The sequence below is a fragment of the Balaenoptera ricei genome, chromosome 2 (genome assembly GCF_028023285.1).
Source record: "Balaenoptera ricei isolate mBalRic1 chromosome 2, mBalRic1.hap2, whole genome shotgun sequence".
Classification (NCBI taxonomy): domain Eukaryota; kingdom Metazoa; phylum Chordata; class Mammalia; order Artiodactyla; family Balaenopteridae; genus Balaenoptera; species Balaenoptera ricei.
In genome coordinates, this window is record NC_082640.1 from 77337104 (window position 1) to 77363746 (window position 26643).

The window sequence follows — 26643 nt, forward strand, 5'->3', positions numbered from 1 at the left end:
ATACTTTTGTTGGGCATTGGTTAAAACTTTGCACAGTCCTTCAATAATCTGTGGTGAGTCACTTGGGAAGCATTGTTCCTGACAGTTGGGAGATAGAAGTTTGGTGAATTTGAGGTGGAGGGGAGAAATTAAAGGTACATTAACAAGTATATTTTTACCTTACAAGTATATATTTACTGTCCTTCAGCTGGAATTAGGCTCTTCAGTTCAAGAATATGCTTGATACTGTTGATTATATGTGAATTGTGAAATTCCTGTTTCAGACACAAATTGGGGAAAAGAATGTGACTTCTGTGTTTGAGGCAAATGTACGTATACTATTTGTGGAGCAGAATTTTCTTTCTGTTTATTTTTGCTTGCATTAATGATTGCAAGGGATATATATGTACATGTATTTTTTGAACAACTTTGAACTTTGGATTTAGTTTTCAAAAGAATACAGATAGAATCCTATACTTATGAATTGGGTGGAATATTAATTTGCTTCTTTTTTCCTAAGACTTAAGTGGGATAAGTTTGTAAAAATGCTGAAGAGATTGTAAAGTGCTGTGCAAATATTGTTAAAAATATGTTGTTTCCAGGCCTAATTTCATTTGGAATCTATTAGTTACAAAATATAGATAAATAAATGTATTTTTAGAAGTTGAAATACTAGAACATCATTATCAAACATTAACAAATAGAATTTGAGAAATCCATAATTCCTTCTCGAACTCAGTTCTGTCACTTCTTAATATTAATCATTCAGTCTTTTAAAATGCCTGTTATTATGAATTTACATCATAGTATTTATGTGGTTTTGTAGCTTTTAAAAAATTAATGTGTAGTTAAAATGTATACGCAAGCAGACACTGAAATATTTATAAGTAGTCTGGAGGTAGTTTTGGTTGTCACAACTTGAGGGGTGCTTACTAGCATCTAGTGGGTAGAAGCCAGAGATGCTGTGAAACATCTTTTACAATGCATAGGGCAGCCCCCACACAGCAAAGAGTTATCGGGCCAAAATGTCTCTAGGGCCGAGGCTGAGAAACTGCTCTAGCAGAAATTCGCCATCTTTGTCCTCTTCATCTTTTTTATTGTTGTTGTTATTTCTGATAGCTTATTGTCTTGATTACTCAAGTCACATAAACTCCCCATATTCTTATCCTGTTGAAGCCTTCCTCTTCCAGTGTTCTGTGCACTACAGTTAGGAAAAAAATTTTTTTTCCAGCATTGCCCATTCTTCATCTTTGAGTTTGCCTTTGGGAAGAAAATCTGATTCTCTTAATTTATAATAGTGATTGAATGACTGATTATCTAATGAGGATTATCTAAAAACCAAACCAAACCAGTTTCTTGTTAACCCAGAAGAGCCATGGATTAGCAGGATTTTAGTTTCTGTGGAAAGATACTTTGAGGCACTTAACCAGTAGCTTACTCTGCAAATCTCTCTTCAGAATTAGTTGTACTCAGCTTCAACTTTTCACAATTTATTTTCTTTAGAATTTTAACTCATAAGTACTCAAAAACTTTCATGTTTTTTTCATAACTCCATCCCTCCCTCCCCTTATTGTCATTGGTAGCACCTTTGGCAGAATTGTTTTATTTACACATCAGATTTCCTGGAAAGAGGCAGAGGTAGATGGTTTGGGGTATAATATGGGAGAAGGGTGAGGTACTGAGAGTAGGTTTAGGATAAAATGCAAAGTGTGGGGTAAATATATATAAACATTGCAGTGGTGGCTGGAGCCATTTTGTGTGTGTGTGTGTGTGTGTGTGTGTGTGTGTGTGTGTATGTGTGGCGGACTGAAAGTCAAAGTCCCTAGTCTGTACTTATGTTTGCATTTACTTGAAATGGTGTAAAGGCATTTCAAATCAGCATAGAAATCTAAATTATGTACCTATTCCACTTTTGGATTTTTAAGTTGTATTTCGTAAGTGGTTGAAGTTTAATACATTTGGTAGGTTTTCACTATTGATGTTTTATGTCCTTTGTGATAGATTCAGTTTAAAATTTATAGTTTATAATTTCACTTTGAGCCAGCTAACTTTACTATTTTTAATTCTTAGAGACTAGCTTATCTGAAAAAGTGGGTATGTTGGAATATGCTTATAATTGTAGACATACTCTCCTATTTTGAGCTTTCACTTGTAACTCTTAGGTGTAGATATTTGTAGAAAATGATTTGACTAGTTTCTAGTGAAGAAATAGATACTGTGGCTTAAGTTTGAAGTCACAATTTAGAAGTAACTTTTCTAAGACTGCAGTAAAGGCACTTAAGTATATTGCTGAAATACAGGACATTATAGTTCCTGGAAGTCTACCTTTGTCATACAAGAGAACAGCTTTGTTAATGGTATTTAGTGCTTCAAGATCAGAGTGAATGCATATCAAATATAAGAATCATTGGTCAACCCAGTGTGATGCCTAAGACACAGTTGATGACTCAAGTTCCTTAGGAAGGAAATACACTTTAAAGTTGTGGAAAAATTCTCTTGGTTCCTAATTTTAAAATTACACAAGTGAAAAGTCTGTAGAAAACAACTTGATTACCAGTAATTTTTCTGACGAATGGAAGTGTGCCAGCCTTAGCTTATTCTTACACATCCTCTAATTTATTGTAATTGAGTTTTCCTGTAAATAGGGAGATGTGTAATGTCAAAAGATTTTTGCAGATTTCCTTCCCCCATCCTGAAGACTGTACTATCAACTTTCTTTGATATTAATAGGAAAACAAGTTTATTTCTTACATAATATTGCTCTCCCACAAAAAGGTGTTATCCACCATCAGTAAGATATACTCTGTTTTTTCCCCCTGATGTTAATGAAATTTTCATTCTGTGTTTTTTTGCCCTATTCTTATATTTAATTTAGATTGGAACAGAAGATTGTATGTTTTGGATTCAGGAGTTAGGAGGGAAGCTTTTGTTTGCAAGCATTCCTGAGAAGTAAGATGCTGCCTACCCGTAGAATATGGAAAATAACCGTAATGGTTAGCATTTATGGCATACTTACTATATTCCAGGTGCGAGTCTTAAAGTATAATGAGGTTGTTAGATTCTGCCTTTGTACGAAGATTGGGTCATTTTGCCATCAGAGCATAATTTAGGCTCTTTGTACTTAGAGTATTTGAGCCATTTGACTTTTGATCAGTCAAGTTCTTTGAAAGGTGTTTTGTTTTTCTTCGTTTTTTTTTGACATTAGAAAATGTTTACAGTTAAGATGGGAGAAGCACCGTAAAGAACATTTTGTGCATAATACCATTTCAGTTTTGTCACAGATAAATTTATATATGTATTCATTTTTTAAAAGCTTGAGAACAGATACTAAATCTCTTGATGGTGAGATATAGGTTATATCTTTTACAGAAGTATCTATTACAAAACTTTTGTGATACGGAAAAAGAAAAAAACATTTTTTAAAGTTGGATTACCTTTAGTAAATACCAGTATCCTGGTGACTTTGAAAACAGTCACAGGAAATAAAATACTGTTCTCAAATTGTGAAAAGGGAGAGAGCGCCTTAACATCTCCAGTGGCAAGGAGACCGAGTTATGTTTTTTCTACTTAGAACCTGCTGACCATTTTTCTGCCTGTCTTGTATTGTAGGTGATTTTTTTTTTTTGGTGTTGCTTTACTTTTTTAGTTTTTTTTTTTTTTTTGAAAATTAATTATGTTTTCTCCATCTTATAGGTCCAGTCCAATTATTCTTCTACCAATTTTACACATAGGCATTTGCTTGATATACTGTTTAATTTTTCCTAACTTTTTATCTTAAAAATGTATGTATTTTCTGAAAGGTTGGAAGTATATATAGTCCAGTTAACATTTATATACCTTTAACCTAAGTTTATTAGTGGTTATCTTTCACCACATTTGCTTTATCACTGTTAATATATATTCTTTTTTTGTTCTGAACCCCTAAAGTAAGTTGGTACCCTTAAATACTTAAGTATGCATCTCGTAAGGTTAAGGACATTGTCCTTACATAACCAAGAAGATTCTTTTTTATTTTTTAAGTGTTCAGATTTCCCATGGAGCTTGTAGGTACTAAGTACCATGTGAATTTATTATATGTTTGTGAAGGCCAGATTTCTGGCAAGTACAACTAAGGACTAGAAGGTAAAACACTGTTGGTATGCTTTTATGTATAGGTAAAAAAGAGTAAGAGGAGAGAAAGGAGGCATTGACAGAATAACTACACTGCAGGATGGAGCTATTTTATGTAGGAACAATGGCACAATAACATAATAGCCTAGAGGTTATCATATCATTATGACCTCTTAGGTTAAAGATGTTAATAAGGGTGAGCCTGGCTCAAGAAGATGTTAAAGTAGAGGGAAAAAAAATCAGTAATGGTTCAAAAGGAAAGATACTAGGCACATAGATAAACTTCAATTATCTAGAAATATTCCTCAGTGGAACCTGTCATTTTCCTTTGATGTCAAATTACTAACATCTTACTGTACTCTAGGTTAAATGTATTTTATTTTCGTCATTGTCTAGTAACAGATCTGTTTCTCCATTGTTAAGGACTTTACATGATGAGAACGTCTTCAGTGAGTATTGTATTCTTTATCAGAAGGGAGAAAAGGAGTTAAAGATTGCCATCCATTGAGTCCTTCCTGTTACCTTCCCTGTCATTCATGTTGCCCTGCTTGGGTAATATATCAGTGATAAAAGAAGCTCCAGTTCTGTATTCAGGGGCAGCAACAGAACATTAGTTTTTTTGCATTGTTTGTTGCTGTTTTGTGTTTTACTCCTAGGCCTCTAGGCTATGATTCCTTTTGTACAGATCTATTTCATCTAAATAAAGGATTTAAATTAGAGGAAGAAAACAGTAGTCTGTTATGGGCCACAAATCACATGTAAATTTAAATGGCAACAGACCTTTGGAAGAAGAAGTTTCTGTGCTGGTAGTTACTTATTAGTTGGTTAAATAACCCCTAATATGATGATGACCCCTATATTTGTATCGCCAGCCCAGGACTCTCCCTTGAATTCTAGACTCCTGTATCCCAGCTACATCTCCAGCTAGATATCTGGTGGGCATCTGAAACTTAACATGTCCAAAACCAAACCTCTGATTCCTCTTACCCCAGTCTTTTTTCTGTAGTCTTTCCCATCTCAGTAAATGGGAGCTCCATTCTTCAGTTGCTTAGGCAAAAAACTTTGAGTTATCCTTGATTCCTCTTTTCACTTACACCCTACATGCAAATTCTGTCAGCTTCTCCTTAAGAGTATATGCAGATTTTGACAACTTCTCATTAGCTCCACTGCTACCGCATCCATGTCACTTTAATTTCCGTAAAACCTGCTGACTCTTCTCCCTGTTCTCTTGTTCTCCCAGTCTCTTCTCAACATAGCAGTCAATGTGATTGTGTTCAAAAGCTGCTTTGGTCAAAACCATCCACTGGTACATTGTATACTTTAAAATGGTTAAAATGGTGAGGTTTATGTTCTGTGAATTGTACCTCAACAAAAAAGTAATAGCAAAATACATAAAAAATAAAAAAAACATTCGGTGGCTTAATATTTTAAGTAAAATCCAATGTCCTTATAGTGGCTTCTAAGGCCCTTCCTGAGGTACATGTATGCTTATTCTCCCTACCCTCTGCCCCCAGTCCTTCCCCACTGTTCGTTTCTGCTCCAGCCACACAGAGCCCTTTAAAAATTGCCAGGCTTGCTCCTGTCTCAGGGATTTTGCACTTGCTGATCCTTTTACATGGAACAGTTTCCCCCTTAGATTGCTGTATTATCTCCCCTCTTTCTTTTTTATTTTTTAAGTTAAAAAAAAATTACGTGGTGGTGAAATACACATAAAATTTACCAGCTTAACCATTTTTAGCTGTGTGGTTCAGTAGTATTTAAGTACATTCACATTGTTGTACTTCTGTTAAGTCTTTACTCAAATATTATGAAGTCTTCTGATTACCTCATATAAATACATACATATAATACAAACCCCTTCCTTGGCATTCTCTATCCACTCACCCTGTGATAACACTGTTATAGCCATCCGAAGTTATTTACTTGTTCACAGGGAACTCTATTCAATATCCTGTGACAACCCATAATGAAAAAGAATATGAAAAAATATATACGTATAACTGAGTCACTTTGCTGTACAGACACAGCATAACATTAACACAACAACACAACATTGTAACACAACATTGTAAATGTTAACACAACATTGTAAATCAAATATCCTTCAATAAAATAAAAAAATTGATTATGCGCCAAAAAAATGAAGTTATTTGCTTGTTTGCCTTCCTTCTCTAGAATAAAATTTCCTAAGGTCAGTAATTTTGTTTTGTTAGCTGCTATATTCCCAGCATCTAAAACAATGCCCATATAGTATATAGTATATAGTGCATATAGTAAGTGCCCATTATATGTGCTGAGTGAATAGATGAATGATTACTGAACTAGATAATTTCACTTTTTATGAATTACATAAGAATTCCAATTTTCTAAAAGTATGTCTGGAAAAAAAGCCTTCAAAGCTTATAATTAATCTTTTTTACTTTAATTGACTTTAAAATGGAATGAAAATACCATTTCTGTTAGTGTATTGGTTTTGCTCATTATTTTTATATGCCCAGTTAATTAAAAGAATTAGGTAAATTAGACTAGAAGGGGAAATGTAGAATGTCATCATGGTTATCTGATTTTACTGAATAAAACTTGTAAACTTTGCTATATTCCTAAGATGAAACTTTAAAAAACCCATTTTCATTTTAGGGTAAATTTAGAATCACAGAATGTTCAAGCTAGAAGGAAGTTTTGGGGACTTCCCTGGTGGCACAGTGGTTAAGAATCCTCCTGCCAATGCAGGGGACACGGGTTTGAGCCCTGGTCTGGGAAGATCCCACATGCCGCGGAGCAACTAAGCCCGTGTGCCACAACTACTGAGCCTGCGCTCTAGAGCCTGTGAGCCACAACTACCGAGCCCTCATGCCACAACTGGTGAAGCCCCCGCTCCTAGAGCCCGTGCTCCGCAACAGGAGAAGCCACCACAATGAGAAGCCCGTGCACCACAACGTGGAATAGCCCCCACTTGCCACAACTAGAGGAAGACCATGCGCAGCAATGAAGACCCAATGCAGCCATAAATAAATAAATAAATAAATAAATAAATAAATAAATAAATAAATAAAAAATAAAAGGAAGTTTTGTAGTCTTGGGTGGGTCGCTTAACCTCTCTGTGCCTTATCTTAAGATTAATTGTACTTACCCTGCAAAGTTGTTAGGAGGGTGAAATGAGATAATACATTTAGCCATAATTTACTGAATTCTTACCTGTTATGTACTGTATACTATTCTAAGCCCCTTTATATATATTAAGTAATTTAATCCATATAACAACACTGCTAGGTATAGGTATTGCTATTTCACTTATTTTATAGACAGGGAAAATGAGGCACAGAGAGGTAGGTAACTTGCCCAAGATCACTCAACTAGTTAGTGGCACAGTTGGGATTCTAACACATGACTTATAAATGAAGATAATGCTTGCTAAACTGTTGAAACATAAAGTAAGATATGTTGACCATATACTTCCACGGTTATTGAAAAACTTCATTACGAAAAGGAATATAACATTTTTAACTGTCCAGAAAGTCATGCAAAATGGTGATGAAAGCTGCATGGGTAATTGCAGAGACAAATACCTGAAATACACTCATAGAATCAGTAGAAGATTAAAAAAAACTTACCTAGCGAATAGATCTATAATAATTTTAATTTTAACAAGTAGCACTTCGCAAATACTAGACCTGTTAGAAATTCTGGTACTTCTTGGATGAGTATCATAGATCACATTTTCTGATGATTGATTTATGGCTCTCTTATCAGCAAGGTATAGGCTGCTTTCTTTATAAATTCAAATGAAAATGGCAATTTCCGTGAAACGTTGAGTGGATTCATTAATTCTTACAGCAAACATTTACTGAGCAACTGTTTTCTTACTCTGTTCTAGGTAATGAGGGTACATCATTGAACAAATCAAAGTCCTTGTTCTCATGGAACTTCTGGTGGTAGAGGGATATGTCAATAAAAACATGAAGAAAGAGCAGGATATTAGAATGAGTGTGATTGGGACATAAGCTTTTAGATAGGGTGATCAGAGAAAGCTTCTGAAGAAATTTTGTAGATATCTGAATGAAGTGTGCCAACCCTGCTTTGGGGGAAGATGTTCCAGGCAGAGGGACGATAAGGAGACTAATGTGGCTGTAATACACAGAGTAAGGGGAGAGTGGTAGAAGATAAGGTGAGACGGGTATGGAAGTGGAGTGGGGGAATGCAGCCCCTTATGAGGATCATCTTCAGCGTTATAAGCCACAGTTATGACTTTTTTTTTTTTTTGAGATTATAAATCATGATGAAGGCTGTGGAGGGGGAACAGCGGGTGAGGGGGGTGGGTGAGGGGTGGAAGATTTTGAGCAGAAGAGTGACACAATGTAACTTTATTTGAACATTATTACTCTGACTGCTGTGTGAAAAATAGACTGTGGGGGGCAAGAGTGGAAGCTAAGAGGCCAGTTATTTGCAGTGGTTTTTGATTGTCTAGAACCTTTTGAACCTTGCTTTGTTTGGCACATTTTCAGCCTTTTGAATTCCATCTCCTTAATTTAGATTCCCCAGCCTTTCATTTGCAACTAGGACACAGGCATGTAAACTAGTCTTCTGAACTAGGCTCCTCTAATCAGAAGCATCACCGGAGACCCGGATTCTGAACTGAGCAGACATGTATGCTTGCTGAAGTTTTGCCAATAGTGTGCATCTTTCAGACTGTTAGGACACATTTTTCCCTAGTTGTTTTAAGGTTGTGTTTCTGGTACAAAAGTGGGATTGGAGAGGCAGGACAGTGTTGGTGTTTTTCACAAGATATTTTGGGGGTAATTATGGTGTGTACTGCTGCTGCTGGGGATACCTGGATAATCTTGAGGAAGATAAAATGGGGACGGTTCCAATATTATTGTCAAGTAGTAGAATATTACTTCAAGTAATAGACTTGTATCAGAAGTATGGGAATTGATTAAGATCATAATGGAGAATGCTTTAGTGTTTATGGAAAAATCTTTAAGTTCTGGGTGAGGTTTCCTGTGTAGGATCTGCATGTTGGGATCACTGGTTGTCGTTTACTCTTTTTTATCCCCAACTTTTACTACTTATGTCTGTCCTATTAACAAAAATATAGTTACTTATGAATAATGAATCATTATAGGATGCTTAATAGTTTCTTGGAGGTGAGTAGAATGTTGATTTTATTTATTTTCCTGAAGGGAGGACAAGCTGGACTATTTTGAATTGTCTTTGTTTTAGATTCTGGATTTTTTTTTTTTTTTTGAAAAAGTGTATAACTTAAGGAAGAGTAAAAGAAAGGCCAAATACCCATATGCTTACCACTTTGACTCACCATTTTTCTTTAAAAAAAATTTAATTAGCTTTATTGAGGTATAATTTCCATACAATAAAATTCAGCAATTAATTTTGAGAAAGGTATATAGTTGTTTAACCACCACCACCATAATGATAATAATAATAATATAGAACATTTACATTAACCAATAAAGTTCCCTTGTGCTCTTTGCAGTCAATTCAAAATCCTTCTGATTTCCCTTTTGATTTCTTCTTTGACCCAAGGGCTATTTAGAAGTGTGTTAAGTTCCCAATATTTAGGAATTTTTCCAAGTATCTCCTACTGATTTAATTGCACTGTAGTCAGAAAACATACTCTCTGATTTCGGTCTTTTAAAATTTATGGAAACATGCTTTATGGCTTAGAATTAAGGTCTATCTTGGTGAATACTCCATTTGCCCGTGAAAAGAATATATACTCTGTTGTTGGGTGGACTATTTTGTAAATGTTAATCAGGTCAAGTTGTTTGATAGTGTTCAGTCCTTATTTTTTGTCTACTTGTTCAGTGAGGAGTGTTCATGATTTCCAACTATAATTTACATATTTGTCTACTTTCAGTTCTGTCAGCGTTTTTTATTTTTAATTAAAAAAAATTGTCCTTCTCATTCTTTTTTTTTTTTTAAAAATTTATTTCTTTATTTAGGCTGTGCCAGGTCTTAGTTGTGGCACGCGAGATCTTCATTGAAGCACGTGGGATCTCCAGCCGCAGCATGTGGGATTTTTTTTTTTTCTTGGTTGTGGCACGCGAACTCTTAGTTGCGGCATGCATGCGGGATCTAGTTCCCCAACCAGGGATTGAACCTGGGCTCCCTGAACTGGGAGAGGGGAGTCCTACCCACTGGACCACCGGGGAAGTCCCCCGTCAGCTCTTTCTTCACATACTTTAAGCTCTGTTATGTGATGCACATTTAGGATTGTTTTTAAATGTAAATGATCCAAACACTCCAATTAAAAGGCAGAGATTATCAGATTGGACAAAAAAGCAAGACCCAGCTCTATGCTGCCTACTGTGAACTCACATTAAATACGTAGGCACAAATAGATTAAAAATAAAAGGATGGAAAAGAGATACCATGCCAGTCAAAAAAAAAAAAAAAAAGGAGTGCTATATTAATATCAGACAAAGTAGATTTTAGAACATAGAATATTACAAAGAATAAATAAGATCATTTGATAATTGATAAAGGAGTGAATTAATCCAAAAGGCATAATACATAATAATCATTGACATTTATGCATGTAATAATAGAACTTCAAAAATCAATTAAGCAGGGCTTCCCTGGTGGCACAGTGGTTGGGAATCCGCCTGCTAATGCAGGGGACACGGGTTCGATCCCTGGTCCGGGAAGATCCCACATGCCGTGGAGCAGCTAAGCCTGAGCACCACAACTACTGAGCCTGAGCTCTAGAGCCCACAAGCCACAACTACTGAAGCCCGCGTGCCTAGAGCCCGTGCTCCGCAACAAGAGAAGCCATGACAATGAGAAGCCCGCGCACCGCAACGAAGAGTAGCCCCTGCTTGCCACAACTAGAGAAAGCCCACGCGCAGTAACGAAGACCCAATGCAGCCAAAAATAAATAAAATAAATAAATTAAAAAAAAAAAGAACAACAACAAAAAATCAGTTAAGCAGAGAACTGCAAGGAGAAATAGAAAAAGTCATAATTACAGACAGAGATTTCAATACCTTTCTCTCAATAATAGAACAGATAGATAGAAAATCATGAAAGATATGGAAGGCTTGAACAACACTGTCAGCCAGTTGACCTGGTTGACATTTATAAAACACTGTACTCAATAAGTGCAGAGCTTGACATTTCTAGAACACTCATCCATTAACAGCAGAATATACATTCTTTTCAAGTGTGCATGAAACATTGCAAGGATAGACCAAATTCTTGGTCATAAAATAAGTCTCAATGTATTTAAAAGGATTGATGTCATACAAAGTATGTTCTCTGGGTATAGTAGAATTAAATTAGAAGTCAATAACAGAAAGATAACTGAAAAATTCACCATATTTAGAATCTAAATAACAGACTTCTGAATAGCACATGAATAATAGAAGAAATCAAAAAGGAAATTAGAAAGTATGTTGAAAAGAATGAAAATGGTAACACAGCATAACAGAGTCTGTGGGATGTTGCTAAAGCAGTATTAAGGGAACATTTATAGTACTAAATACCTGGATTAGAAAAGAAAAGTCTTAAATCAATGGTCTTTACTAAAAAAAGAAGAGCGATTAAACTCAAAGTAAGCAGAAGGAAAGAAAGAAAGATCAAAGTGAAAAATAAAAAAATAGAAAGCAGAAAAATAAGGAAAATCAAAGGAAATAAAAATTGGTTCTTGAGAAGATCAGTAAAATCAGTAAATCTCTAGCTATCCTGATCAGGACCAAAGAGTGAAGATACAGATTACCAATATCAGGCATGAGGGAGGTAACATCACTATAGATTCAAAAGATATAAAAAACATAATGAGGGAATATTATGAACAGCTTTATCTCCATAACTTCAACAGCTTAGGTAAAATGGACAAATTCTTACCAAAGGTCACTCAAGAAGTAGATAACCAGAATAGCTGTTTATATATCAAATTGACATCATTAATAACCTTTCACAAAGAAAATTCCAGGCCAAGATGGCTTCACTGTTGAAGTCTATCAAACATTTAAGGAGGAAATAATACCAATTCTACATACATTTGTCTAGAAAATTGAAGAAGAGGTAATACTTTCAAGGTCTTTTTTTATATGGATACCAAAACTTGACAAAGACAGTCCAAGAAAACTACAGACCAGTGTCTCTCATGAACATAGATAACAAAAATTCTAAACAAAATTATAACAAATTGAATCCAACAATATTATAAAGCATAATATACTACATTCAAGTGGGATTTATATCAGTAATGCAAGGTTGGTTTAACATTAGAAAATGAACAGTTTTTTAAAAATTGAAGTATAGTTGATTTACAATGTTATGTTAATTTCTGCTGTACAGCAAAGTGATTCAGTTATACATATATATACATTCTTTTTAAATTCTTTTCCATTATGGTTTATCACAGGATATTGAATATAGTTCCCTGTGCTATACAGGAGGACCTTGTTGTTTATCTGTTCTCTGTGTATTAGTTTGCATCTGCTAACCCCAAACTCCCACTCCACCCCTCCTCCATCCCCACCCTTGGCAACCACAAGTTTGTTCTCTATGTCTGTGAGTCTGTTTCTGTTTTGTAGATAAGTTCATTTGTGTCATATTTTAGATTCCACATATAAGTGATACCATATGGTATTTGTCTTTCTCTTTCTGACTTACTTCACTTAGTATGATATTCTCTGGTTCCATCCATGTTGCTCCAAATGACATTATTTTGTTCTTTTTTTGTGGCTGAGTCGTATTCCATTGTATATATGTACCACATCTTCTTTACCCATTCATCTGTTGGTGGACATTTAGGTTGTTTCCATGTCTTGGCTATTGTGAATAGTGCTGCTATGAACATAGGGGGTGCATGTATCTTTTTTTTTTAATTTTTATTTATTTATTTATTTTATTTATTTTTGGCTGCATTGGGTGTTCGTTGCTGCACGTGGGCTTTCTCTAGCTGCGGTGAGCGGGGGCTACTATTTGTTGCAGTGCGTGGGCTTCTCGTTGTGGTGGCTTCTCTTGTTGCGGAGCACGGGCTCTAGGCGCACAGGCTTCAGTAGTTGTGGCACGAGGGCTCGGTAGTTGTGGCTCTTGGGCTCTAGAGCGCAGGCTCAGTATTGTGGAACATGGGCTTAGTTGCTCTGTGGCATGTGGGATCTTCCCGGACCAGGGCTTGAACCCGTGTCCCCTGCATTGGCAGGCGGATTCTTAACCACTGTGCCACCAGGGAAGCCTGCATGTATTGTTCTGAAATATAGTTTTGTATAGATATATACCCAGGAGTAAGATTGCTGTATCATATGGTAACTCTATTTTTAGTTTTTTTTTTGTTTTGTTTTTTTTGTTTTTAAATTTAATTTATATTTATTATTAGAGTAATATTCCATTGTGTACGTGGACCACTTCTTCTTGGTGCGTTCCTCGGTTGATGGACATTTTCATTGCTTCCAAGCGCTGGCTATGGTAAATATTGCTGGCGTACAGGTTTGCCAGCCTGTGACTTTTTTTTTTTTTTTTTTTCACACACACACACTGTATTTTATTTTTACAAGCGATAAATAGACTGACACCAAGCATTGTACATGGATGACCACAACCAAAGCAACAATGATTGCAATTACCAAACATGAAACACACTCATACTATGTCATAATATTGACATTCAGTCCAGTAATCCTCCACTGTAACAGCTCCTTTACTTTGCAGTGAAAATTGATTTGTATATTCTTTGCCTCTGAGTCCTTGTGGGATTTTTTTTTTTTTTTTAAATTCAGACAGAAAGTCACAAAAATTATACTCATCCTCATCAGTTCACTCAGTCCCATGTAATTAATTTTTTTTTTCATCTTGATCTTTTGTTAGCACTTTTATGAGTTCATCAGTTTTTCATTAGAGTTCTGAAAATGCTTATTCATTCAGTTCAGCAGTACAGTCAGTTACCAGAAACCTGTACTTGTCAGAGTCTTTTCCATGAATTTCTTGAAGATGAAACCCTTTTATAGGAACATATTTGCAAAATCATCAGAGTACACCCAGAACTGTCTGTAAATGACAAAAGACTTAAAAATGACCATGGTTAAAGATTTGATGAAAGTTCATAATAATGCAGTTGACAAGAAAATTAGTTATTTCTGAGATATACATTTTAAAGTAATAACTAGGATTATTACTTATAACATTATACCAGAACATATAGGATTTTTAGAAATTTCATGTAATGTCTGAAACATTTATATTAACATATTTCCATACATATTTCCATACAGATACAAATATACGATTTTTAGAAATTTCATGTAATGTCTGAAACATTTATATTAACATATTTACATACAAATAACCCAATGAAAGTTTAGTATTAGTTGTTTTGTTTGTTTTTTTATACTGCAGGTTCTTATTAGGCATCAGTTTTATACACATCAGTGTATACATGTCAATCCCAATCGCCCAATTCAGCACACCACCATCCCCACCTCACCGCAGTTTTCCCCCCTTGGTGTCCATATGTCCATTCTCTACATCTGTGTCTCAACTTCTGGCCTGCAAACTGGCTCATCTGTACCATTTTTCTAGGTTCCGCATACATGCATTAATATACGATATTTGTTTTTCTCTTTCTGACTTACTTCACTCTGTATGACAGTCTCTAGATCCATCCACGTCTCAACAAATGGCTCAGTTTCGTTCCTTTTTATGGCTGAGTAATATTCCATTGTATATATGTACCACATCTTCTTTATCCATTCGTCTGTCGATGGACATTTAGGTTGCTTCCATGTCCTGGCTATTGTAAATAGAGCTGCAATGAACATTGTGGTACATGACACTTTTTGACCTATGGTTTTCTCAGGGTATATGCCCAGTAGTGGAATTGCTGGGTCGTATGGTAGTTCTATTTGTAGTTTTTTAAGGAACCTCCATACTGTTCTCCATAGTGGCTGTATCAATTTACATTCCCACCAACAGTGCAAGAGTGTTCCCTTTCCTCCACACCCTCTCCAGCATTTATTGTTTCTAGATTTTTTGATGATGGCCATTCTGACCGGTGTGAGATGATATCTCATTGTAGTTTTGATTTGCATTTCTCTAATGATTAATGATGTTGAGCATTCTTTCATGTGTCTGTAGGCCATCTGTATATCTTCTTTGGAGAAATGTCTATTTAGGTCTTCTGCCCATTTTTGGATTGGGTTGTTCGTTTTTTTGTTATTGAGCTGCATGAGCTGCTTGTAAATCTTGGAGATTAATCCTTTGTCAGTTGCTTCATTTGCAAATATTTTCTCCCATTCTAAGGGTTGTCTTTTGGTCTTGTTTATGGTTTCCTTTGCTGTGCAAAAGCTTTTAAGTTTCATTAGGTCATATTTGTTTATTTGTGTTCTTATTTCCATTTCTCTGGGAGCTGGGTCAAAAAGAATCTTGCTGTGATGTATGTCATAGAGTGTTCTGCCTATGTTTTCCTCTAAGAGTTTGATAGTGTCTGGCCTTACACTTAGGTCTTTAATCCATTTGGAGTTTATTTTTGTGCATGGTGTCAGGGAGTGTTCTAATTTCATACTTTTACATGTACCTGTCCAATTTTCCCAGCACCACTTATTGAAGAGGCTGTCTTTTCTCCACTGTATATGCTTGCCTCCTTTATCAAAGATAAGGTGACCATATGTGTGTGGGTTTATCTCTGGGCTTTCTATCCTGTTCCATTGATCTATATTTCTGTTTTTGTGCCAGTACCAAACTGTCTTGATTACTGAAGCTTTGTAGTATAGTCTGAAGTCAGGGAGCCTGATTCCCCCAGCTCCATTTTTCGTTCTCAAGATTGCTTTGGCTATTCGGGGTCTTTTGTGTTTCCATACAAATTGTGAAATTTTTTGTTCTAGTTCTGTGAAAAATTGGGCTTTCTATCTTGTTCCATTGATCTATGTTTCTGTTTTTGTGCCATTACCATATTGTCTTGATTACTGTAGCTTTGTAGTATAGTCTGAAGTCAGGGAGTCTGATTCCTCCAGCTCCATTTTTTTGCCTCAAGACTGCTTTGGCTATTCGGGGTCTTTTGTGTCTCCATACAAATTTTAAGATGATTTGTTCTAGCTCCGTAAAAAATGCCATTGGTAATTTGATAGGGATTGCATTGAATCTGTAGATTGCTTTGGGTAGTATACTCATTTTCACAATGTTGATTCTTCCAATCCAAGAACATGGTATATCTCTCCATCTGTTGGTATCATCTTTAATTTCTTTCATCAGTGTCTTATAGTTTTCTGCATACAGGTCTTTTGTCTCCCTAGGTAGGTTTATTCCTAGGTATTTTATTCTTTTTGTTGCAATGGTAAATGGGAGTGTTTCCATAATTTCTCTTTCAGATTTTTCATCATTAGTGTATAAGAATGCAAGAGATTTCTGTGCATTAATTTTGTATCCTGCAACTTTACCATATTCATTAATTAGCTCTAGCAGTTTTCTGGTGGCAGTTTTAGGATTCTCTATGTATAGTATCATGTCATCCGCAAACAGTGACAGGTTTACTTCTTCTTTTCCAATTTGTATTCCTTTTATTTCTTTTTCTTCTCTGATTGCCGTGGCTAGGACTTCCAGAACTATGTTGAATAATAGTGGTGAGAGTGGACATCCTTGTCTCGTTCCTGATCTTAGAGGAAATGCTTTCAGTTTTTCACCATTGAGAATGATGTTTGCTGTGGGTTTGTCATATATGGCCTTTATTATGTTGAGGTAGGTTCCCTCTATGCCCACTTTCTGCAGAGTTTTTATCATAAATGGGTGTTGAATTTTGTCAAAAGCTTTTTCTGCATCTATTCAGATGATCATATGGTTTTTATTCTTCAATTTGTTAATATGGTGTATCACATTGATTGATTTGCGTATATTGAAGAATCCTTGCATCCCTGGGATAAATCCCACTTGATCATGGTGTATGATCCTTTTAATGTGTTGTTGGATTCTGTTTGCTAGTATTTTGTTGAGGATTTTTGCATCTATATTCATCAGTGATATTGGTCTGTAATTTTCTTTTTTTTGTAGTGTCTTTGTCTGGTTTTGGTATCAGGGTGATGGTGGCATCATAGAATGAGTTTGGGAGTGTTCCTTCCTCTGCAATTTTTTGGAAGAGTTTGAGAAGGATGGGTGTTAGCTCTTCTCTAAATGTTTGATAGAATTCACCTGTGAAGCCATCTGGTCCTGGACTTTTGTTTGTTGGAAGATTTTTAATCACAGTTTCAATTTCATTACTTGTGATTGGTCTGTTCATATTTTCTGTTTCTTCCTGATTCAGTCTTGGAAGGTTATACCTTTCTAAGAATTTGTCCATTTCTTCCAGGTTGTCCATTTTATTGGCATAAAGTTGCTTGTAGTAGTCTCTTAGGATGCTTTGTATTTCTGCGGTGTCTGTTGTAACTTCTCCTTTTTCATTTCTGATTTTATTGATTTGAGTCCTCTCCCTCTTTTTCTTGATGAGTCTGGCTAATGGCTTATCAATTTTGTTTATCTTCTCAGAGAAGCAGCTTTTAGTTTTATTGATCTTTGCTATTGTTTTCTTTGTTTCTATTTCATTTATTTCTGCTCTGATCTTTATGATTTCTTTCCTTCTGCTAACTTTGGGTTTTGTTTGTTCTTCTTTCTCTAGTTTCTTTAGGTGTAAGGTTAGATTGTTTACTTGAGATTTTTCTTGTTTCTTTAGGTAGGCTTGTATAGCTATAAACTTCCCTCTTAGAACCGCTTTTGCTGCATCCCATAGGTTTTGGGTCGTCGTGTTTTCATTGTCATTTGTCTCTAGGTATTTTTTTATTTCCTCTTTGATTTCTTCAGTGATCTCTTGGTTATTTAGTAACGTATTGTTTAGCCTCCATGTGTTTGTCCTTTTTACGTTTTTTTCCCTGTAATTCATTTCTAATCTCATAGCGTTGTGGTCAGAAAAGATGCTTGATATGATTTCAATTTTCTTAAATTTACTGAGGCTTGATTTGTGACCCAAGATGTGATCTATCCTGGAGAATGTTCCGTGCGCACTTGAGAAGAACGTGTAATCTGCTGTTTTTGGATGGAATGTCCGATATATATCAATTAAATCTGTCTGGTCTATTGTGTCATTTAAAGCTTCTGTTTCCTTATTTATTTTCATTTTGGATGATCTGTCCATTGGTGTTAGTGGGGTGTTAAAGTCCCCCACTATTATTGTGTTACTGTCGATTTCCTCTTTTATAGCTGTTAGCAGTTGCCTTATGTATCGAGGTGCTCCTATGTTGGGTGCATATATATTTATAATTGTTATATCTTCTTCTTGGATTGATCCCTGGATCATTATGTAGTGTCCTTCCTTGTCTCTTGTAACATTCTTTATTTTAAAGTCTATTTTACCTGATATGAGTATAGCTACTCCAGCTTTCTTTTGATTTCCATTTGCATGGAATATCTTTTTCCATCCCCTCACTTTCAGTCTGTATGTGTCCCTAGGTCTAAAGTGGGTCTCTTGTAGACAGCATATATATGGGTCTTGTTTTTGTATCCATTCAGCCAGTCTATGTCTTTTGGTTGGGGCATTTAATCCATTCACGTTTAAGGTAATTATCGATATGTATGTTCCTATGACCATTTTCTTAATTGTTTTGGGTTTGTTTTTGTAGGTCCTTTTCTTCTCTTGTGTTTCCCACTTAGAGAAGTTCCTTTAGCATTTGTTGTAGAGCTGGTTTGGTGGTGCTGAATTCTCTTAGCTTTTGCTTGTCTGTAAAGCTTTTGATTTCTCCATCAAATCTAAATGAGATCCTTGCCGGGTAGAGTAATCTTGGTTGTAGGTTCTTCCCTTTCATCACTTTAAGTATATCATGCCACTCCCTTCTGGCTTGCAGAGTTTCTGCTGAGAAATCAGCTGTTAACCTTATGGGAGTTCCCTTGTATGTTATTTGTCGTTTTTCCCTTGCTGCTTTCAATACTTTTTCTTTGTCTTTAATTTTTGCCACTTTGATTACTATGTGTCTCGGCGTGTTTCTCCTTGGATTTATTCTGTATGGGACTCTCTGCGCTTCCTGGACTTGGGTGGCTATTTCCTTTCCCATGTTAGGGAAGTTTTCGACTATAATCTCTTCACATATTTTCTCTGGTCCTTTCTCTCTCTCTTCTCCTTCTGGGACCCCTATAATGCGAATGTTGTTGCGTTTAATGTTGTCCCAGAGGTCTCTTAGGCTGTCTTCATTTCTTTTCATTCTTTTTTCTTTAGTCTGTTCCGCAGCAGTGAATTCCACCATTCTGTCTTCCAGGTCACTTATCCGTTCTTCTGCCTCAGTTATTCTGCTATTGATTCCTTCTAGTGTAGTTTTCATTTCAGTTATTGTATTGGTCATCTCTGTTTGTTTGTTCTTTAATTCTTCTAGGTCTTTGTTAATCATTTCTTGCATCTTCTCAATCTTTGCCTCCATTCTTATTCCGAGGTCCTGGATCATCTTCACTATCATTATTCTGAATTCTTTTTCTGGAAGGTTGCCTATCTCCACTTCATTTAATTGTTTTTCTGGGGTTTTTTCTTGTTCCTTCATCTGGTACATAGCCCTCTGCCTTTTCATCTTCTCTATCTTTCTGTAACTGTGGTTTTTGGTCCACAGGCTGCAGGATTATAGTTTTTCTTGCTTCTGTTGTCTGCCCTCTGGTGGTTGAGGCTATCTAAGAGGCTTGATGGGAGGCTCTGGTGGTGGGTAGAGCTGACTGTTGCTGTGGCGGTCAGAGCTCAGTAAAACCTCAATCCAGTTGACTGTTGATGGGTGGGGCTGGGTTCCCTCCCTGTTGCTGTGGCGGTCAGAGCTCAGTAAAACCTTAATCCACTTGACTGTTGATGGGTGGGGCTGGGTTCCCTCCCTGTTGGTTGTTTTGCCTGAGGCAACCCAACACTGGAGCCGACCTGTGCTCTTTGGTGGGGTTAATGGCAGACTCTGGGAGGGCTCACGCCAAGGAGAACTTCCCAGAACCTCTGCTGCGAGTGTCCTTATCCCCACGGTGGAACAGAGCCACCACTCGCCTCTGCAGGAGACCCCCCCAACACCAGCAGGTAGGTCTGGTTCAGTCTCCCCCAGGGTCACTGCTCCTTCCCCTGGCTCCCGATGCACACATTACTTTGTGTTTGCCCTCCAAGAGTGGGGTCTCTGTTTCCCCCAGTCCTGTCAAAGTCCTGCAATCAATTCCCACTAGGCTTCAAAGTCTGATTCTCTAGGAATTCCTCCTCCCGTTGCCGGACCCCCAGGTTGGGAAGCCTGACGTGGGGCTCAGAACCTTCACTCTAGTGGGTGGAGTTCTGTGGTATAAGTGTTCGCCAGTCTGTGAGTCACCCACCCAGCAGTTATGGGATTTGATTTTACTCTGATTGCGCCCCTCCTACCGTCTCACTGTGGCTTCTCCTCTGTCCTTGGACGTGGGGTATCCTCCTTGGTGAAGTCCAGGGTCTTCCTGTCAATGATTTTCCATGAGCCAGTTGTGATTCTGGTGCTCTCGCAAGAGGGAGTGAGAGCACGTCCTTCTACTCCGCCATCTTGGTTAATCTCCCCCTATTTTTAGTTTTTTGAGGAACCTCCATACTGTTCTCCATGGTGGCTGCACCAACTTACATTCCTACCAATAGTGCAGGATTGTTCCTTTTTCTCCACACCCTCTCCAGCATTTATTATTTGTAGACTTTTTAATGATGGCCATTGTGACCAGTGTGAGGTAGTACCTCATTGTAGTTTGTTTATTTTTTAAATTAATTTCACCTGTTTCTTTTTACTTTTTTAAAAAATTTTATTTATTTATTTATGGCTGTGTTGGGTCTTCATTTCTGTGCGAGGACTTTCTCTCTAGTTGCGGCAAGTGGGGGCCACTCTTCATCGCGGTGCACGGGCCTCTCATTATTGCGGCCTCTCTTGTTGTGGAGCACAGGCTCCAGTTGCGCAGGCTCAGTAATTGTGGCTCACGGGCCTAGTTGCTCCGCGGCATGTGGGATCCTCCCAGACCAGGGCTTGAACCCGTGTCCCCTGCATTGGCAGGCAGATTCTCAACCACTGCGCCACCAGGGAAGCCCCCCTCATTGTCATTTTGATTTGCACTTCTGTAATAATTAATGATGTTGAGCATCTTTTCATGTGTCTGTTGGCCATCTGTATGTCTTCTTTGGAGAAATGTCTATTTAGTTCTTCTGCCCATGAAAATCAGTCAATTTAATTTTCCATATTAATAAACTAAAAAGAAAGAACCACATAACCATCTTTTTAAAAAATTTATTTACTTATTTTTATTGCAGTATAGTTGATTTACAATGTTGTGTTAGTTTCAGGTGTAAAGCAAAGTGATTCATTTATACATATTTTATATATATGTATTTTTTCAGATTCTTTTTCCTTATAGGTATAACTCCCTGTACTATATGGTAGGTCCTTGTTGGTTATCTATTACAATCATCTTAATAGATGCAGAAAGAGTGGGTGACAAAAGTCAACATCTCTTCCTGATAGTTTTTATCAGCAAAGTATTAATAGAAGATAACTTTGTCAACCTGGTAAAGGACATCCTAGACTAAACCTGTGGCTAACATCAAAACTTGTGTGTGTGGTTAAAATTCCCATTATAATAAGCTTTTAGGGACTTCCCTGGCAGTCTAATGGTTACGACTCCATGCTTCCGCTGCAGGGGGTGCAGATTCGATCCCTGGTCGGGGAACTCAGATCCTGCATGCCGCACGGCATAGCCAAAAAAAAAAAAATGTGTATGAAAATAAAGTACTAGGATTAGTGAAACAGTTTCATATTTATAGATATTTGAATCATCATGGAATCATATTAGAACTAGAATGGGCCACAAGATGACATTAATTCAAATTGTTTATTTTTTATAGGTCAGTATGGAAATCCTTTAAATAAATACATTAGACATTATGAAGGATTATCTTATGATGTGGATTCATTACACCAAAAACACCAGCGTGCCAAAAGAGCAGTTTCACATGAGGACCACTTTTTACGTCTAGATTTCCATGCTCATGGAAGGTGAGTAAATTTATGCTGACTGTGTCTGAAGTTCCCATGTATTCAATCTATATTAAGAGAAGAAATTTATACCCTTAATTTTCCTTCTCTAATGGAAAGATCCCCATTTGGAAATTCAGCCTACACTGAAATTTGGTGTATACATTAAAAAATGTTTTCTTTTGAAATGGATTGCCCTTTTTATGTTGTCAAGGAAACAGTCACATTTAAATGTTTTTAAGTTTATGAATCAGATCCTCTGTTGTATTATTAGAGGATATGTCTTTAAAGAAGAGTCTATGTTTATTTTTCAGCTAATTTTATGTGTTTTATGGCCTATGTGTCTGTTCTCTGGTGCCAGCAGTGAAGATAGCTAGTTGTAGGCCATTGAATAAGTCATTTAATTTCTCATTAACTCAATTTTATCAGCTCTAAAATGACAACTTGTAGACAGATGACCTACTGTACTGCTTAATTCTCAGACAGAATTGTTAAGGAATAAAGAACAGGGAGCCAAGGGAGAGAGGTAAAAAAAATCACATTTATTTAGTCCTGTTGTGTTCCAGGTACATAGATGCTTTATATGCATTTTCTTATTTAATCTCTCTACACCCAAACAAGGTAAATCCTTTTCCATCCAAGGAAACTAAGACTCAGAGAAGTTAAATAACTTCTTTAAAGTTATGTAGCACAGATTATACCCGGACCTGGCTGATTTAAGACCCCATATAATTTTTTTCTTTGTCTGTTAGGAGTACTCAGATACAAAATCTTCTAGTATTCTTTGTCAGATTCTCTGCCTTGCCTGCTGTAATGAATGTCTATTCCTTTTGTACTTTTTCTACAGTTGTAACGCTGATTTATTATTCACCTCCTAATAGGTATCCCAGCTTCCATTCCATTCATTATTAAAGCGATCCTATGTACTGCTACTAGATGACTCTTCCTTAAATGCTTCCTTTTTCACATCAGCTTATTGCTCTAAAGTCTTCAATTAATGATTGTTAGGCAGATTTCTTAACTGGGCTTTCAAGATTCTTTGTAAATTAACTCAAGTCTATTCTAAACTTACTTTGTTCCACTTCCCAATATTGTGTCTGTTTCATTCAGAATGAGCTTCTCATTGCTGAATATACCATGTACAGTTTGTTTCCTGTGTTATTTATCTTAAATTCTGATCATCTTTTAATACACAATTCAAGTTCTACTTCTTTGAAGCTTTATTTACACCTTCCTCTGAACCTTTAAATTACTTACCTGTACCATTGGCATTGGTTCAATATCTCTTCCTTTTCATGTGTGTATTTCTTGTTTATTTTTCTGTAACTGTGTTTTTTCTTCCTCACAGGCAGACACATGCTACTATTTAGTGTGTCTACTATTTGCCCTTATATTATAGATACTCAAGGAAGATTTTAATGGATGAAAAAAATCAGATAATAAGAACTGCTATGATACAAAGTATTTTGCACATGGAAATAAATGCATTACTTAACTTAATTTCCATATTACAAAACAATGATCATTATAGAAAAAAGTACTTTCAAGTTATAAAATCTACTTTGTTTTGAAGGAAGAAAAAATTCATTTCAGGATCTGTTCTTCTAGATAGAAATTTTAGTGATGGCAAATCATGTAAATTTTTATGACCCTTAACCTCAGAAAAAATTTTAATTACCCATTCTTTATTGGTACCATGAAATAATAAGCAATCATTAAGCCTTCCTAAGTTTTTAGCAACTATCTCAAAGTAAATTTAATGCTATATTGCAAATATCGTGTGACTGCCAAAAGGAAAAGTTGAGATTCTAGCTGCCTTTGGTTTGGATACCACATTTCTATTACATCATTAGATTTTTATTAGCTCCATTACATAATTCATATTGAACATATGGCAAAACCAAATCCCTACCTCCTTTTGTTTTTTTTGGTACATGTGTGAAAGTAACTGAGAGAGAGTGTACAAGTACACGCTGTTATTTAGTTATTCTGATAGGAGCTGCAAGATGTGCGTAAGTCACTGTATAAGAAGAAAATGTGATACGGTGTTTTACAGATAAAATGCTGTAGATATTCAAAGGGAGGAGGACTTACTTCTGGCTGAGGCTCTCAGCAAAGGACCTGGACCCAGGAAATCTCATTCTGTGTATTAGTGGTTATCTTAGGTACTTTTAACAGAAATCTGTTTAATTAACTATATACATATACTACATTTTCTAGAAGAGATCTGAATTCAGGAATTTTATTTTGTTGTCTCAATTATTATACTTGTATATTCACACTGTCTCAGAGTTTGTGCCCTAAAACATGGTTATTGTAACTACCTTCTAACATACCGTGTTAAAAATGTGATGATCTGATAGTTTTATTTCTCCCTTTCCTTGAAATACGCCTACAAAAATGACCTTGATAAATATAATTATAGATTTCCTGCTAAGTTTCTTCTCCTTCTCCACCATATACAAAATGTTGGTTTCGGGTACTAGCACAGCCTCTGTAGGATGTGGGTATGTGTGTGTGTGTGTATGTGTCTTTCAGTATTAAAATCATCCTTTGTTCTGTTTGTTTTATGCCTAAGCACATGAACACAATTCTTTCAACCTGGCTTCCAAGTTTCATAAATAAGAAAGGGTGGATCACATCCCAAGTTTACAAATACCAGTGTTAAATGAAGGAGTGTCGAGATTCTTTAAGCCTAATGTCCATTCTTGAGAATTCCATGAAAAACCATTGCTCTTTTTTTTCCCTTCCAGTTTTATTGAGATAATTGACATATAGCACTGTATAAATTTAAGATGTATAGCATAATAATTTGACTCATATACGTCATGAAGTTAGATTTTCTTTTCTCGTGTGTATATGTATTTTTAAACATTTCCTTCATGTTTTGTTTTCCATTATATACTTTGGGCAGTCAACTTTATTTTCTGGTCTTCTCATGACTTTGCTAACTTTACTGCCTTTCATAGATTTGCATTTGAGTAGGAAGCTACTTAGTAAAGAACCTGTGATTTTTATAGGAAGTATAATATATGTATTGAAACAGTCATAAACTGGGTAGAGAAAGGAGTACTGTGGTAATTTGGAGCCTGAATGGTGTTCCCTTCTGACTTGACATGCGTTATCTAGAGATTTCTTTTGAGCCTTAGCTTCCTCATTAGTAAAACCTTGAAGTTTGGATGAGATAATGTTTAAGGCCTCTGCCTGCTTTAAAGTTCTACAAAATATATTAGTAACACTCAAGTGACTAAATTAAAAAAAACTCAAAACACTGTCTAGTCAGTAATAAACTATTTTTTATGCTTCTGTGTTTAATTGTTTAGGTACATAATCAATAAATCAAAAATTGTTTCCATCTAATGTGTGATTTGTATATAGTGTAAAAGAGACCAAAATTTTATCTAAGTACAGTACGATGTTTTGGAGTTTTCTTTTTTCTGGTTTTGATAAGATAATTATTCCTATAGCCTTAATTGTACATTTACAAACTGTTCAAAATAAATGGTCAGATAATTTGATTTGAAGTTTTCTTTGCAGTGTGAGACTCAAGTTCTCCCTGCCTCTGAAATGTGAGGGTATCAAGGATGTGGCCCAGGTAACCTGTAAAAGGCATAAGTATTCTCTTTGGGTCCTGACTGGAGCTGGGTTAGTCACGAAGTGTCTTGGACTTTATCTTTGCCATATCATGAGTAGCGTAGCAGAAACCCAGGATGCTTTTAACTCCATAGACAAACCACACACTTTAAGAAGCAGAAGTGAGAATCTAGGGAGCACAGATAGATGCCAGCTCATAAAGAAGAGCAACAGAATAAATTAGAATTGTGTAAAAATGCTATTGTTACGGATATGGAAAAACAAAATTTGAAAAAATACTGACCTGGCACTGAAATCTATTCCAACAAGATTTGAGCAAGTTTGGGCAAAAATTCCTAAGGGAAAATGGTATTTATTTGTACCTATTTTATGGCAGGTACAGTGCCCTTTAGCGTATACTTTTGTTGAAGTATATTTCACACCACTCTGTCTCAGCAGTGGACTTTCTAGGATATGCAGTTCTTAATTATTGCCTGATTGCCTGATTCCTCGTTACACAGAAATTAAAAGCCTAACAAATATGTTTTTTAACAATCTGAAGGCTACACTGGCTATTTGAATTACTTACTGAAATAAGAAGTAGCAACTGAGTTGTGTTCATGTTAATTCTGTGTTGAAGAAGTTAAATTGAGAGCTGATGATGGCTCTGAGCTTAGCTTGGATAAGATTTTAACATGAAATATCATTTTTATTTTTCATGTTTTTAAGCACTAACTAGGGTTTATGTAGAAGAGGGAATGAGTTTTAAAAAACTGAGCTTCCTCCTGTTTTGAAAAAGGAATGGAAATAAGAGTGTAAAAGTATTTTTCTTTTGTTTTTAAATTTAATTAATTTAATTAATTTATTTTTGGCTGCCTTGGGTCTTCGTCGCTGCACGCAGGCTTTCTCTAGTTGCGGCGAGCGGGGGCTACTCTTTGTTGTGGTGCACGGGCTTTTCATTGCAGTGGCTTCTCTTGTTGTGGAGCATGGGCTCTAGGCGCACGGGCTTCAGTAGTTGTGGCTC

General features: G+C 36.2%; 1 protein-coding gene across 1 annotated transcript in view; it reads left to right on the top strand.

Moving 5' to 3' along the window:
- ADAM10 (ADAM metallopeptidase domain 10) overlaps positions 1-26643 on the top strand; it is a 114633-nt gene that overhangs the window by 5549 nt on the left and 82441 nt on the right. Inside the window, exon 2 of the mRNA XM_059913180.1 lies at positions 21917-22067. Coding sequence (XP_059769163.1) covers positions 21917-22067 — 151 coding nt within the window. The remainder of the gene's footprint in view (positions 1-21916; positions 22068-26643) is intronic.